Here is a 14,327-nt window from a genome sequence, read left to right as displayed (position 1 = left end):
TTTTCTTAGGCAAAGACAATCTGAAGATGATTCTCTTCATAAAGGCTGCACTGTCATTTCATAGTAACAGCTGAAAAATACAGACTTTCATGTCACAGAGACTTGGTGTTTGATTCCAGTCTATCCCTTTTAAACTGTGTGACATCAAACAGGTTATTTATTCAGCTTGAGCTTCCCTTTCTTCATGTACGAAATAGAGATGACAGCATCTACCCTCACAGCACTGTGAGGGTTACATTGCACAATCTGTATGAAGCCTCAGCCTTAGGTCTGGCGTATGGAAATCACTTCATGAACAGTCACTCTTAATCCTTCCACTACCAGCAGCTAATATTTTCAGAAAGAAAAACAGCCCCCTCTTTGATGAATAGTCTAAATTCTTTTGCTTTAAAATAAAATGCCCGGCACATGGCTAGGTACCAAGTTATTGAATATGAATTGACTACGAACATATTGAATATATTATGAAGCAAATAAGCATAGTCATAAAGATATGAAGACTTAGGAAAAGATTCTTGAAATATTCAACTAAAATTAAAACATTTTCATAAGAAAATTTTCATTTTTTCAATAAAAGTAAAATAACATCATAAACCAATTCTTTCTCTCATTTCTCCTTTTTAAATTTCATAGCTCTACCTACATATAACCCTGGATCCTTTTAGTACTTCAGTTTCTGGTTGAATTATGCTAATTTTCTCAGAGGACTTTAATCCATGTGTAAAGATGTATTTTTAAATAGCTGTGCTTCACATATTTATCAGTATATTAGGGTCATTAACATTTTAAACTTGTTTTAGTAAAGCATAAATTTTTTGGTGCTTGACTTATGTGTATTTTATAAAAATCAATCTTTCAACTGCTAAATCCTTGAAATTCTTGATTTGCTAATATTTTCTTTCTTCTATATAATATTAAAATTATTAACAATTAGACAGTCAAAGTTCAACTTCTAATGAATTTATTATCTACTTAATTCATTGTATTTTAATTAATGTAAGCAAATTAAAACTACATTTTCTTTTTGTATACACAGTGAGCACGAGTGAGTATTATAACTCACGTTCTGTTTTATTGCCACCGAGGGCTATTATCAGGGAGTTTATTGTGGACTTAGCTCTAAGAATTAATTGTGCAACAGTAGCTGTCCTAGGAGTCAAATGATTAGGGGAAAAAACAAACAGAATTAAACTCAATTATTCAAAATTCCAGTTATCCAAAATTAGCATATGTTCCACACTATCTTGCCCATTAAAAATTCCTTTCTCTTCAAGGATTTAGTCATGCAAAGTAAATCTCTACCTCCCTTTCACCAATAAACTTGAGTTCCGATGTTGTCATTAAAATCCTTGTATATTAGTTTAATGCATGCACTTTGGATTCTAAAAAAAAAAAAACAAAAAACAAACACTTAAATATATTGGTGACTGCCTTTGAGATTTTTGTCTTTGGAGTCAGTTATAGTAATCTTACCAATATTATGACACTGCTGGATGAGAGCCGTTAGGAGAGGGGCAAAGGGGGTGGATTGTGGTCCTCCTAAGGTTTCAGGGGATGTCAAATTCTACCATAATAGGCATCATGCTTTTGTCTCTAATAAAAGAAAAATTGGTTTCATTACATTACTAAATACGCACCAAAAACATAACTGGCCCTGTCAAAGTAAACTGAATAAATGCTCCCCCGAAATCAATTGTTCTTGTAGCACAGATTAGAATAGCAAATACCTGTGCTTACACTACAGCTTACAAGTAGTGGAGCTAGAATTTGAACCTAAGTGGCCCTGTTGTCTGTCTGATGATGTAACTAGTTCATCCTCAAATTACCTTCTTTCTGAAATTCATATTAATAGTATTTATGAAATGTATGATGTTTAAATGAATGTGAATTTTTCGTAATGGAACATCTGTACAGAATGAATAGATGGATTCATATTATTTGCCTTAAAACTACCTCCTGAAGTCACTGGGACTAGTGTTTTGGGTACCTATCGTTGGTGACAGTATGGTTAGGACACAAACTGATTAATTGGGATCGTTCTTGAAAGCTTTTCAAATTCAGTGCAATTCTTAAAAATTGCACAGGTGCTTAAACATTTTTTGGATAGACAGATGGACAGATGAATGGATAAATGAGGTCTGAGTAAGGAAACTGATCAAGTCATAATATCTTAAGACTTACATATCAGTATATAATACTATAGTTAATGGTAGCATTTTTTAAATGTTTATTTATTTTTGAGAGAGTGTTTATTTTTGAGAGAGAGAGAGAGAGAGAGAGAGTGCGAGGGGCAGAGAGAGAGTGGGAGAGAGAGAATCCCAAGCAGACTCTACATTGTCAGCATGGATCTTGATGCAGGGCTTGATCCCAGGAACTGTGAGATCATGGCCTGAGCTGAAATCAACAGTGGGACACTTAACTGACTGAGCCACCCGGGCCCCAACGTTAGTATTTTTTAAATTGCATTTAAAATGATATTGACTAGAGATAGTATCATTTTCTTAATGATTGATTGATTAACTTTTATTTTTTTTTTAATTTTTTTTTAATGTTTGTTTTATTTTTGAGAGAGAGAGAGACAGAGCTCAAGCAGGGGAAGGGACAGAGAGAGAGGGAGACAGAATCAGAAGCAGGCTCCAGGCGCGGAGCTGTCAGCACAGAGCCCGACGCGGGGCTCGCACTCATAGACCGTGAGATCATGACCTGAGCCGAAATCCGGCGCTTAACCGACTGAACCACCCAGGCGCCCAGATTAACTTTTAATTAATCAGATTGATTAACTTTTAGTTAAAAAATCTCTGGCGGGGCACCTGGATGGCTCAATCGGTTTAGCCTCCCACTTGGCTCGTGATCACGGTTTGTGAGTTCCATCCCTACATCAGGATAGCTACTGTCAGCCTGTCGGTGCAGAGCCCACTTCAGAACCACCCCCTCTCTCTGCCCCTTCCCACTTGCACTCTCTGAAAAATAAATAAACATTTAAAAAAATCTCTGGCTTATTAAAATGTTTTTCTAGAACATGAATCAATCCAAAAATATTCTTTGAAGTGTCCCAAAGAAGACCCATGACCTCAGCACATTGATTTGCATTCTAAGATGTGACTATAAGGAAGGCCTAGACTGATTAGATGTCAAAAGTTACAGTTCATGTCTAGTCCACCAGCTTTTCCAGAGGGCAGCTTTAGAACGAATCAGAGCTCTTGGCAGCAGTGTTGGGACTCCAGTTCATTTGTTGTTTTCTTTGTTTGTTTGTTTGTTTGTTTGTTTGTTTGTTTAAACCTACAGCTTGTTTCAAAATTTGGAAATTCAGAATGTCTTGACCTTGATTGGAGCATTCCACGCAGTTGGAACAGGATGGCTTGATATTTCCCATTAGGCATGAGGTTCATCTGGCAACTCCATGTGGATGAGGGCTTAATTTAAATTGCATGTTGCCTATGAGTTCATTTAAGCTTAAAGGATTTCAATTTCTTGATTTAAACCTTTTCATTTTCTTAAGGATGGACTCCACATTCAATTCCTTAAGCCTCTCAAACTGGCTTCTTCCTCCCTGGTCTTTGGTCTAAAATCATTAATTACTGTAGCAATGACAAAGTTGTAAAAATCCTTATCTGAATACCTATGACCCTGGAAATATTTATGTGTTTTAATTGACATATGTACCATTCTGTATAATATTTATATGTATTTTTCCCTTACACCGAAACTTTTATTTTTATCTTGAACCTTATTTCTTTATACCTATCATTTTAAAACTAAAAAGAAATTTCTATATAACAATTTAGAAAGATCCTTTTATATACTTTCAAAAGATTTCCTCCCAGAAACATTTCATGGTAGATAAAAGTCATTTTTAAAACCTATTCCCCATAAAAATGCTCTCTGAGAACAGGTAGATTATATTTCATATTAAATCAGTTGAGTTACAAAGAAAACTAATCAAATGGAATTTATAATGGAAATAAAAACTGAATTTACTATTAGCCAGTAACAGAGGGATCCATTTCTTCATTTTTGGATCACATTTCCTCAGAGAACATAATTACTCTTAATTTTTAAGAATATACCTTTACTGGTTTGAAAGGTTTTGTGTTCATTAGGTAGATTAGAAAGTTTTAGAAAAGAAAGAAAAACATGAAATAGAAAATGTCTTATTGACCTAATTGAACATCTTCAAATGCCACTGAGGATTTGCTGGTGTTTTTTTAACACCTGTGTAATAATGTTGCCCTTTAAACGTAACTGGTTAAATTTTTAAAGCTGTGTTCTGGGATTTTGCCATTTGATGTCCATTAATATCAATTGGAGTATTTGGCCAAATCCCTGTGTACCACTTTGAAATTTTATCCCTTAGTGTTAATGATAGTCTTCTAACAGTGCAGTTAGAAATAAATTATTTATCTGCTTAGCTCAAATTTCCTTTACTCTCTAGGGTCAACTAAATGAGAAAAAAAAAAAAAAAAGAATCCCAGTGTTTATCATTTCAAAGTAACATGTATGTAAAAGCCATCAGCTTAATATGTCCTGAACATATCAGGTATAAGGAGCACATAGATATATCTCTACCTAAAATATTTATTTAAGTTACAGATTTCCTTTATAATGCTTTCATTTAAGTTTTATTTTTACTTCGATATCTTTTTTAGTACAGCTAAAGATTTGTATATATAAATATGTATGTGAGTGTCAGTGTGGGTATGTATTCTTGCTATGCATTCTCCTGTCTACTATGTTACCTCCTCTATGGTTAAACCAGACAGACTGAGAAATCACTGATAAACATTTTGAGGTAGAAATAGGATCTCGGTGTTCAGTTTCTAATTTGCCCTCATTTTTCCTGCCTTATAATTTCAGTGTCTGTTATGGAACTCTGAAGTGTCAACATGGAACACTCTTGACTGAGAGACATTAATATCTAGTGGAAGCTTTTTAAGGTGTGGGAGCAATAAGAACAGACATTTCCATACACATTTTTGGTGTTAATGCAAAAGCATCAGTTACAGATAAATTCAATATCATCTGAAATGCCTATGAACAAGATAAAAAAGTGCACTAATTTTAAGGAAAATTCTTTGTGCTTCCTCAAAGAGAATGCTCCCATAAATACATATTGAAAATGCCAGTGGAGATGCTTGTGGTGGTGGAGGTGATGATAAAGTACCCACCACATGAGGTGATTTTACCAGTTGCTTGTTTGTGGGGTTTTTTTGTGTGTGTATGGAACCCTGGTTTGAGGTAATGTCAAATTCTTGCACAGATAGAGCTATTTTTAGTTCAGAAAATACCTTTATAGAACATTGACTTATGAGTCCACACCAGAAATATCAAATTACATCCCAATATGATGAAAGCATTAATTTACTTCAGAGTGTGTTAACCCTTGATAGTTGAAAGCAGCTTTAGTGCAGTTAATCATTTAAAAAATGTCCCCCAAGTGTTCTGTCCATCCATGATGCTTTCATTATGATCAGGGAATAATATATTGGTGTAATGTCTGGCTAAGTATAAAAAATTAAGCACATACTCTTTAATTACTAAATTCTAGCAATTGTCCATACCTTGGTTGAAACTTTCTAATGTCTGAAAAATTATATTAGGCTCACTAAATTTCATCAAATTATGAGTAATACATGTAAAAAGCAATATGGAATCTGTAAGTTCATCAGCACCTTGAGTGTTTTCACAGTATCTCTATTCACACCAGCTGCTTTATACATAACAGAGCTGTATGTCTATTTATGCACTGTATGCGATTGTTTTTCTTTTTCAAAATCTGCTGTTCCTTGTTCTTTTTAAAACAGATGCTTGAACATTCCATATAATCTTTTACACATTACTGTATATCAAATTGTATTATGCATGTAATTTATGCAGGAGTTCTACAGTTGCTATATCCACTTGCATAACACATTTGCTTGCAATAATAGCATCAAAAATTTTAAAGTAAATACACATCCATCAAATTAGCATACTATAAAACATGGCAATGTATATGTATTACATATATATATATATATACATATATATACATATATACATATATATATATACATATACATATATACATATATATATATATATTAAATACAGATAAAGAAATACAGATAAAGAAATTTGACTTTTGTTTAGGACAATACTACCATTACATAATAATAATTATAAGGCAGTATTTTCAACATATGCTAACCATTGATTATTCTCATTTTCTGTAGGCACAGCCATCAGACCTATTGCTTTGAGAGCTGTGACCTCCATTGCTCGTGCTTTGCCTGGATTTCCCATTTTGGCCACTGGTGGAATTGACTCGGCTGAAAGTGGTCTTCAGTTTCTCCACAGTGGAGCCTCAGTCCTTCAGGTAGTACTTGTGTTTGTCTGCCCCTTCAAAGAGCTCCATCGAACACATCCACTGTAAATTATGTGATAACAAATATATGTGTATAAGGTCTCCTGAGAAAGAGACAGTGTGTGATTAAAATGGCAGCACTCATTAAGTTACTGTTGTGAGTAGAGAACAAACCTGAGATTTATTCCCTGACCTATTAAGGACTTATGAACACTCTATCTTTGAACTCTCTGTTGCCAAAATAAATGAAACCAGGTACCAAAATGCACACTGTAGAACTTGGAAAAAAACAAATATTTGAAGAAGTCTGGGTAAAAGTAAAATTTTGATTGAAAAATAAAATGAGGGGCACCTGGGTGGCTCAGTCGGTTAGGAGTCCAACTTTGGCTCAGGTCATGATCTCACAGTTCATGGGTTCGAACCCTGCATCAGGCTTCGTACTGACAGCTCAGAGCCTGGAGCCTCCTTCATTCTGTGCCTCCCTCTCACTCTGCTCCTCCCCTGCTTGCACTCTCTCTCTCTCTCTCAAAAATAAATAAAATGTTGGGGAAAAAAATAAAGAAAAAGAATTGAAGTCAAGGGTAAGACCAATACACGAAATCTACCAAATTTGACTCTGAATTTCCTGGCAGCTAAAGCAAGGAAATTATTAGTTTCACAAAACTTTCCAAATATAAATATAAATTGATCGGCTTCTTGTGATATAGAGCTGTGAGAAATTATTCTATTATTGTCATAATGCAATACTTTGAGATGTAGTACATTATACTCTTAATAGCACTCCTACATATAATTTATTACTTATTACTTATACACTTGCTTGTTATAATGTTGCTGAGCAAAGACTCAATACAGTGCCTTGGTGCATTATAGCATAATATCTGGCCCTGAGGCCAGATATGCAGGTTTATTTTTTCTTTTTTTTTTCTTTTTTTTTTTCTTTTTTTTTTTTTAACGTTTATTTATTTTTGGGACAGAGAGAGACAGAGCATGAACGGGGGAGGGGCAGAGAGAGAGGGAGACACAGAATCGGAAACAGGCTCCAGGCTCCGAGCCATCCGCCCAGAGCCTGACGCGGGGCTCGAACTCACGGGCCGCGAGATCGTAACCTGGCTGAAGTCGGACGCTCAACCGACTGCGCCACCCATGCGCCCCTAGATATGCAGGTTTAGATGGTCTAACTTGACCCAGGGATAAAATTTTTCATATGATTACTAGACTGTGACCTCTCAGATTATACTCCATTAATATGGATTCTTACTACCTAGCATTGAATGAAATTAGAAAGCATAGAGTTTAGCTTCACTTATATTCTCTGGTAAGAAAGTGGAGAACAAATATCTCATGTTGCTAATTTGACAATCAGAGTTAACATCCTCTTACAAAATACAATCTAAGGTAGAAATACTATATATCAGAATGCTAATAGAAGATATAAAGAAGAACCAAATTTCAAGATTGAAAATTATAATAACTAGAATTTAAAACAGTTAATGGGCTCAACAGCAGAGTGGAGACAACAGAAGAAAGAACCAGTGACATGGAAGACAGAGCAATAGAAATTAACCTCTCTGGAAAACACAGAGAAAAAAGACTGAAAAAAACAAATGAACAGCACTTCGTGGAACTATGAGACTATAACAAAAGATCTAACATTCAGAGAAGAGATCACAGAAGGACGAGATGACAAAGAAATAATGTTTGAAAACTTCCCAATTTTTTAAAAGGGCAACATCCTGTAGATTCAAGAAGGTGAATGAACCTCAAATATGATAGATCTAAAGAAATCCATACCAAAACCCATTATAGTCAAACTTCTGAAAACTAGACCTTGGAAAAAAAGGACCTTGGAAACAATAAAAAAAAAATTTCACCTAGAGGGAGAAAACAATTTTAATCAAAATAGACTTCTCATCATAAAGCATGAACTCCAGGAGGTGGAACAATATTTTTCAGTTGTTGAAGGAAAAGAACTACCAACCTAAAATCCTATATCCTTCAGGAACAAAGGATAAATCAACACATTCTTGGCTGAGGAAAAACTAAGAGAATTTTTTGACAGGAGACCATAACTAAAAGAATGGCTAAAGGAAATTCCTTAAAAAGAAAGGAAATATTAAAGAAAGTATCTTGGGACATCAGGAAGGAAGGAAGAGGGAAGGGTAAGAAGGAAGGAAGGAAGGGAGGAAGAAAGGAAGGAAGGAAAGATATAGGAAGAAGGAACACCATCTTCAAGAAAAATATGAGGATAATGTATGTCTAGGATTGAATATCACCTGAATTTACTTTCATGAACATGGAGAAATGTATGGACTGGAGGATGCAAGTGGGTTATGAGAGGGTCCCAGAAAAGATGCTTGCTTTTTTCCAAACATGTAGTCTTAGGCAAGTCACACATGAGGGTGAAGATTGTTGACATTCTTCCATGTGCTGGTTCTAGCTGCTGCTACATACAGTATTTCCACACCTACCCAAGAGTGAAATTGTTTTATTGTGCTTCACTTTATTGCACTTTAAATACTACATTTTTTACAAATTGAAGATTTGTGGCAATCCTGCATCTTACAAGTCCACTGGCATCATTTTTTTCAAACAGCATTTGCTCACTTTGTGTCTTTGTATCACATTTTGGCAATTCTCACAATATTTCATGCTTTAAAATTGTTATTATATCTGTTTTGATGATATATGATCAGTGATTATGACTCACTAAAAGCTTAGATGATGGTTGGCATTTTTAGAAATAAAGTATTTTTTAATCAAAGGATGTACATTTTTAGACATAATGCTATTGCACACTTAATAGACTATAGTGTTGTATAAACACAAGTTTTATATGCACTGAGAAAGCAAAACAATTTCATTTCACTTACTTTAGTGCATTATTTGCTTTATTGTGATGAGCTGGAACTGAACCCACAATATCTTTGAGGTGTGCCTATACTTTGACACAAGTTGAAGCTTGAAGGATGAAAGTAATGTAGCCAAAGTCACATGACTAGTGCTAGGGACAGACATCAGGTTTTACAACTGTAAAGCCAATGCTCTTCCAACTGCTCACATTGCCGACCCCCTCCTAGAACCTCTAAGATGCGAGTATCAGTAATAGGCAGGTCTTCCCCACCTACTCAAGGCTCACATATTCAGGCTACAGCTTATTCCTTAGAGTACGGATGCTAAGAAGAGGAGAAATGTGAAAACATAGAAAAATTAATCAACAAATGTGCCGAGTAGAGGTGTACTTAGTGTGTGGACCATAGTATGTCAGCATATGTAGAATACTATATGTCCTCACAAAACTGTATGGTGAAATAATCATTCAAATTGTGGTTTCTGCTTAGGCTCCTCTTGGATCAAGAAGCAGAGAATCACTCAAAGTACCTTAAGAAAATGAAGCCTATTATAGTCTATGCATCAGTGGAGCCTAGGACTAGAATTGTAAGAAGCAATGGGTCAGTTCTCAGGAGAGATCTTCTCCATCTCTCTTCTATGGTCCATGTGATTTCTCCCTCAGAGGAGTCTATACTTTTCACTCTGTCTCCAGAGCTTACTCCTTGTTTCTGCCTCCCCTGGACTTCTACCTGCCACATGACACTTGGGCCCACTCTACATGGTAGTTTTTCAGCTCCAACTTCTACATGAAATGCCTCACTAGCTTAATACCTCTTGGCTCAGATTTCAAAAGAGGAAATTCATTTTGCTCAATTAATCTTCTTGCACCAGGTCTTGTCCTAAAACATTGGTCACCCAATGTGTTGACTGCTTGGTATACAGCAGAAACATACTCAGTATTTGTTGAGTGAATTTGTTAAATAAATGTGTTGGAGTTGTGATTTTTTTTAACCAGCTTGTGAAGAGGTGATGAGGTGTTAACATGGTGTACAAAGTGGTTGCCAAAGGACTTCCCTTTCAGCTCTGTCTGGGAACTGCAGGGAGACTTTCCAGCTATGTAAACTGTTAGTTCCCAAATGACTTTGTTAAAAATGCAAAGTTCTACACATAGGCTTTAACTGGTAGAAGATTATAGATTATGCACCAATTCTACCATTAGCTTTAGTTTTATTTAGCCAGAACACATTTTTAAACCAATTTTAGCTAAAGTATGAACTAAAATCAGTATTAAGAAATACTTAATACTGTTATTAGATATACTTCATACACTTGTGAGAGGGAAAACCCTTGCATTTAGAATTTTGACTTGACATTTGAAAGGGGTGGAGAATGTGCAATATTTCTGTGTCTCTTTCATTGTAACTTAATTTCACCCTGTTCAGCTCCCTAATCCTGGGTTAATCTAACCTTTAATTTTCTATACTTCTGGGCTGCTGAATATTATTAGAAAAGTTCAAGTAACTCTGCTAACTGGATTTACTTCAAATTCATAGTGTTTAATGTCAGCTGGGCCGTGGGTGCTAGTCAGCATCTGTTTTTGCCTTTAAAAAAAAAAAAACACATCAAATTCTCTCCAGCAGTTAGTTCATGTCTTTTACATGTACTTCAAGGCCCTAAACCCTCCATCAACACCCTGTATTTCTCTGATTCCATTTGTTCACTGGCTCTTTTTACCTAACTCTGTCCCTTTCTCTGATTCTATAACAGTTCTCTTGAAGAGCTCATCCCCTTATATATCTTTAGATGGCATACTGTCAAATCTACCTTTCCAGTTTTTTCTACTCAGAAGTGAAGTACATACTGACAAAATATATTTTTTACATGATGTCATCAAAGAAATGCATTTAAGTATCAGGGTGGTGGTGCTGATACACTGGGGTATAGAAAGAGAAGGAATGGGTACAAATAGTGACACAAATAAATATTTTGATTCTGATCTTGATACATATACATAGACTATGTAGGTATATGGTAGGTGAGTTCACTACTGGAATAAGGATTAGTAATTTCAAATTCAGATTTAAATGAATTCAACAGCTGTGACCTTCTATGTGACTTTAGAAAAAGTACTGACATTTCAAACTGGAAAGCCAAAATTGTTTCATAGGTTGGATAAGTGTGATAAAACATGCATCCCTTATTAATCATTATGCATCACAGAGAATCATTCATACATTTGTTCATTCAATAAATATTTATTAAGAACGTACTACATACCTAGCACTGTTATAGGGATTTGAAATTATTCTGTGAATATAACAGGCAACAGTTCATTACTTCCAGGGCTTACAGTTTAGTGAGGGGAGACACATAACATGTAATAAATATGAAAGATGAGTATATTATCTTGTATGTAAGATCACAAGTGCTATGAAAAAAAAGAGGCCTCACTGAAAAGGTAAATTTCAGGGAAATGTTATCAAAGGAAAATAATGTTGGAGCATCACTTGCTTAAATTTTTATTTGAGGGTTAACTGAAATATAAAAATTACAAAATATTGTAGATCACTTTGCAGTTCATAAACAGAAATGCCTTTTAGAGTTTCAGGTTGCATTTTAATGGGTAATTTTTGAAGTCTTCTTACCATTTCTAGGAATGTATCATTTCTCAGTGGCACTGTTTATTTCTATTATCTTATTCTGCAACTTGCTTTGACAAGGATGTTAACTTCTCAGTGGTGAAGCATCCAATAATTCTACCTTCAGAATGCTTCAGTGAATGTTGAATATAAAAACTAAGGAATTAGCTAGAGAGTAATTTGGGTTCCAGATCATTTCCCTAGTACATCTTTGGAGTGAAAATGACTATTACAAAAGAACCAAATACAAGAGGGTGGCCAAGAAATAAGGTTCAAAACCAATTATGTGTTTGTGTTCTTGGGTATCTGCTCTTATAACTTTGTCAGCTAAATGGATTTCTAATTTATTTGTATAAACTCCAGTGTGTTCGAAATATGATTTTTCTTCTTACTTGATAGGTTTTCATTAATTAGAATATGCAAATTAGGGCTCTAAAAAGGACAGGTGAAAATTATTGGTCAATTTCAGATACTAAAATTTGTAAGTACTTCCTTGTTAAATTATATTCTCAAACTCTTCATAAACTCTTGAGGTCTTAAAATCTACTGTGGGGTTACTCTGAAGAATAGAAGTTTGCTTCTGTCTGCCAATTAGTTATTCTGTCTGCCAAATAAATAACTTGAATAATTCCCCTTTAACATAGTTTGAAGAGAGGACTTCAATAAATTAAAACTGGGGTTTTGTTGTTGTTGTTATGCTTTTACTTTTAGTTTTTTACTCCCAGACCTAGCCTTCCTGCTGAGTCCTATATCCCTTTCCTCTTATTTAGTACTAGTTTACAGTTTCTTATAATAAAAAAACTATTTAGAGATTTCTGTTGCAGCTAAAATCCAGACTAAGTCAGTTGCTTTTAGTGATAAGTTTCATTACAAAATGTTCACTCTTCTCTATTGTATATAGATAGAGAATATAAGTACTATACTACCTTTTTTTCACTGAATGACTCTGGGTTTCTATAATTTAATTTAATGATATTGCCCATTACAATTTAATCTATTAAGGACTTTGACTCAGGACATCGGAAATTATAGGAAGCCATCAGTTCATTCATGTACAATTATGACCTGTGCCTTCATTGAGATTGTATGGGTGGATTTTTTTTTTTATCCCATTTCTTTTGTTAGGGTTTGTCACTGAAGTTAATAGAAAATCCTGAAATACAACAGAACGAGGGAGCATAGTGGGCATTTGCTGTGAAGAATCATGGTCATGTGATGGACACTCACTAAACTTAGATAACCAAATCAATTTTTAACAATAATCAAAGCTGTTCTAATGGAGCTAGTTCAAGCTAAATGGAATATTTTAATGTGATCAGGAGATGTATTATTTTATTAAAACCAGTGAAAAAGAAGTAATTGAAGCAGACGATGACACTGTTTCCACCTGAGTGCAGATGCTTTACCGACATTTTCTCTTGGTCATAGCACGCAGGAAGATGTCAGTGCTTCAGCTCTATTGATGGGGGTCTTGAGAGGATAAAAATTTTGCACACTATATTCTCAATTTTTATTGGGTAGGTGGGAAGTAGTTATTCAATGGTTTCTTAGGTTTTTTCCCATCTTCATTCACTTTAAAGTAAGCCTATGATATAGGAATGAAGAATAGTCAATACCATTCAGTTATTTTAAATGGCATCTGAACTGTTTCACATAGCTAGTTAAAATAGACATATTTTTCTTTCCACTATGCAGTTTCTTGTGTCCTAGCTTTAATGAGTGCTTCATTTACAATTTTAAGAACAATTTGCAAGTGGGTATTGAAAAAAATAGAAATCCTATATTCTTAGAATGATATATGAGAAAAAAATATGCTCTTAGTATCCATTCAATGAAATTACAATTACCGTGTCAATTATTACATTATTTTAAATTAGTTTAATGGATGGTTACTTTTAACAGAAGAGGTTTTAATTTTTGAAAAGCATCGTGATTCCAGTGCAACAGTGTTGTTTATAAGCAAATAGAGGAAATTAAATGGAAACCTGTTAGGCCTTCAAATGATTACACACTCTCCACTTGGTAGGAAGATTAACATCTAAATTCAAAGGAAATTAATTGAAATTAAGTCTAATCTTTTTGAAAGACAGTTTTACCATAAGTATCACACAGTGACTGTTTTATGTGAAAAAATAACCATAAGTTAGCAAAGATGTTTGTAGATACAGCCATATGAAATATCTAATCTTGCATAAACTTTGGCCAAAGTTTTTTTTTTCCCTGACTCTTACCAGATCCTTTATTTTGTCTGCTTCTTTTCGCATTGTATGCAGAGATATGGTTAACTACTAGTTAAACTTCTTTTTCAAAAAATCTTCATATTCCTGACCAAAGTTTTAAATGACTATTTATCCTCTTATTATTCAGTTTAAAAAAAAAAACCCAGTTGCTTAGATATTTTCATGTCACGTACTGTTTTCCAAATATTGTGTTTTCTTTGTTGCTTTTCTCTCAAGCTTTTGAATTTATCAGTATCATTTGAAATGAGTTGTGATTGGGCATAACTGATTTTT

General features: G+C 34.4%; 1 protein-coding gene across 3 annotated transcripts in view; it reads left to right on the top strand.

Moving 5' to 3' along the window:
* DPYD (dihydropyrimidine dehydrogenase) overlaps positions 1 to 14,327 on the top strand; it is an 869,175-nt gene that overhangs the window by 703,973 nt on the left and 150,875 nt on the right. For all 3 annotated transcript variants that reach the window (XM_045036245.1, XM_011284844.4, XM_045036247.1), the window contains one exon: positions 6,213 to 6,355. In XM_045036245.1, coding sequence (XP_044892180.1) covers positions 6,213 to 6,355 — 143 coding nt within the window. The remainder of the gene's footprint in view (positions 1 to 6,212; positions 6,356 to 14,327) is intronic.

This window comes from Felis catus, chromosome C1 (genome assembly GCF_018350175.1).
Source record: "Felis catus isolate Fca126 chromosome C1, F.catus_Fca126_mat1.0, whole genome shotgun sequence".
Classification (NCBI taxonomy): Eukaryota; Metazoa; Chordata; class Mammalia; order Carnivora; family Felidae; genus Felis; species Felis catus.
The sequence above is the reverse complement of the archived record's forward strand: the minus strand, read 5'-3'. Positions and strand labels throughout refer to the sequence as shown.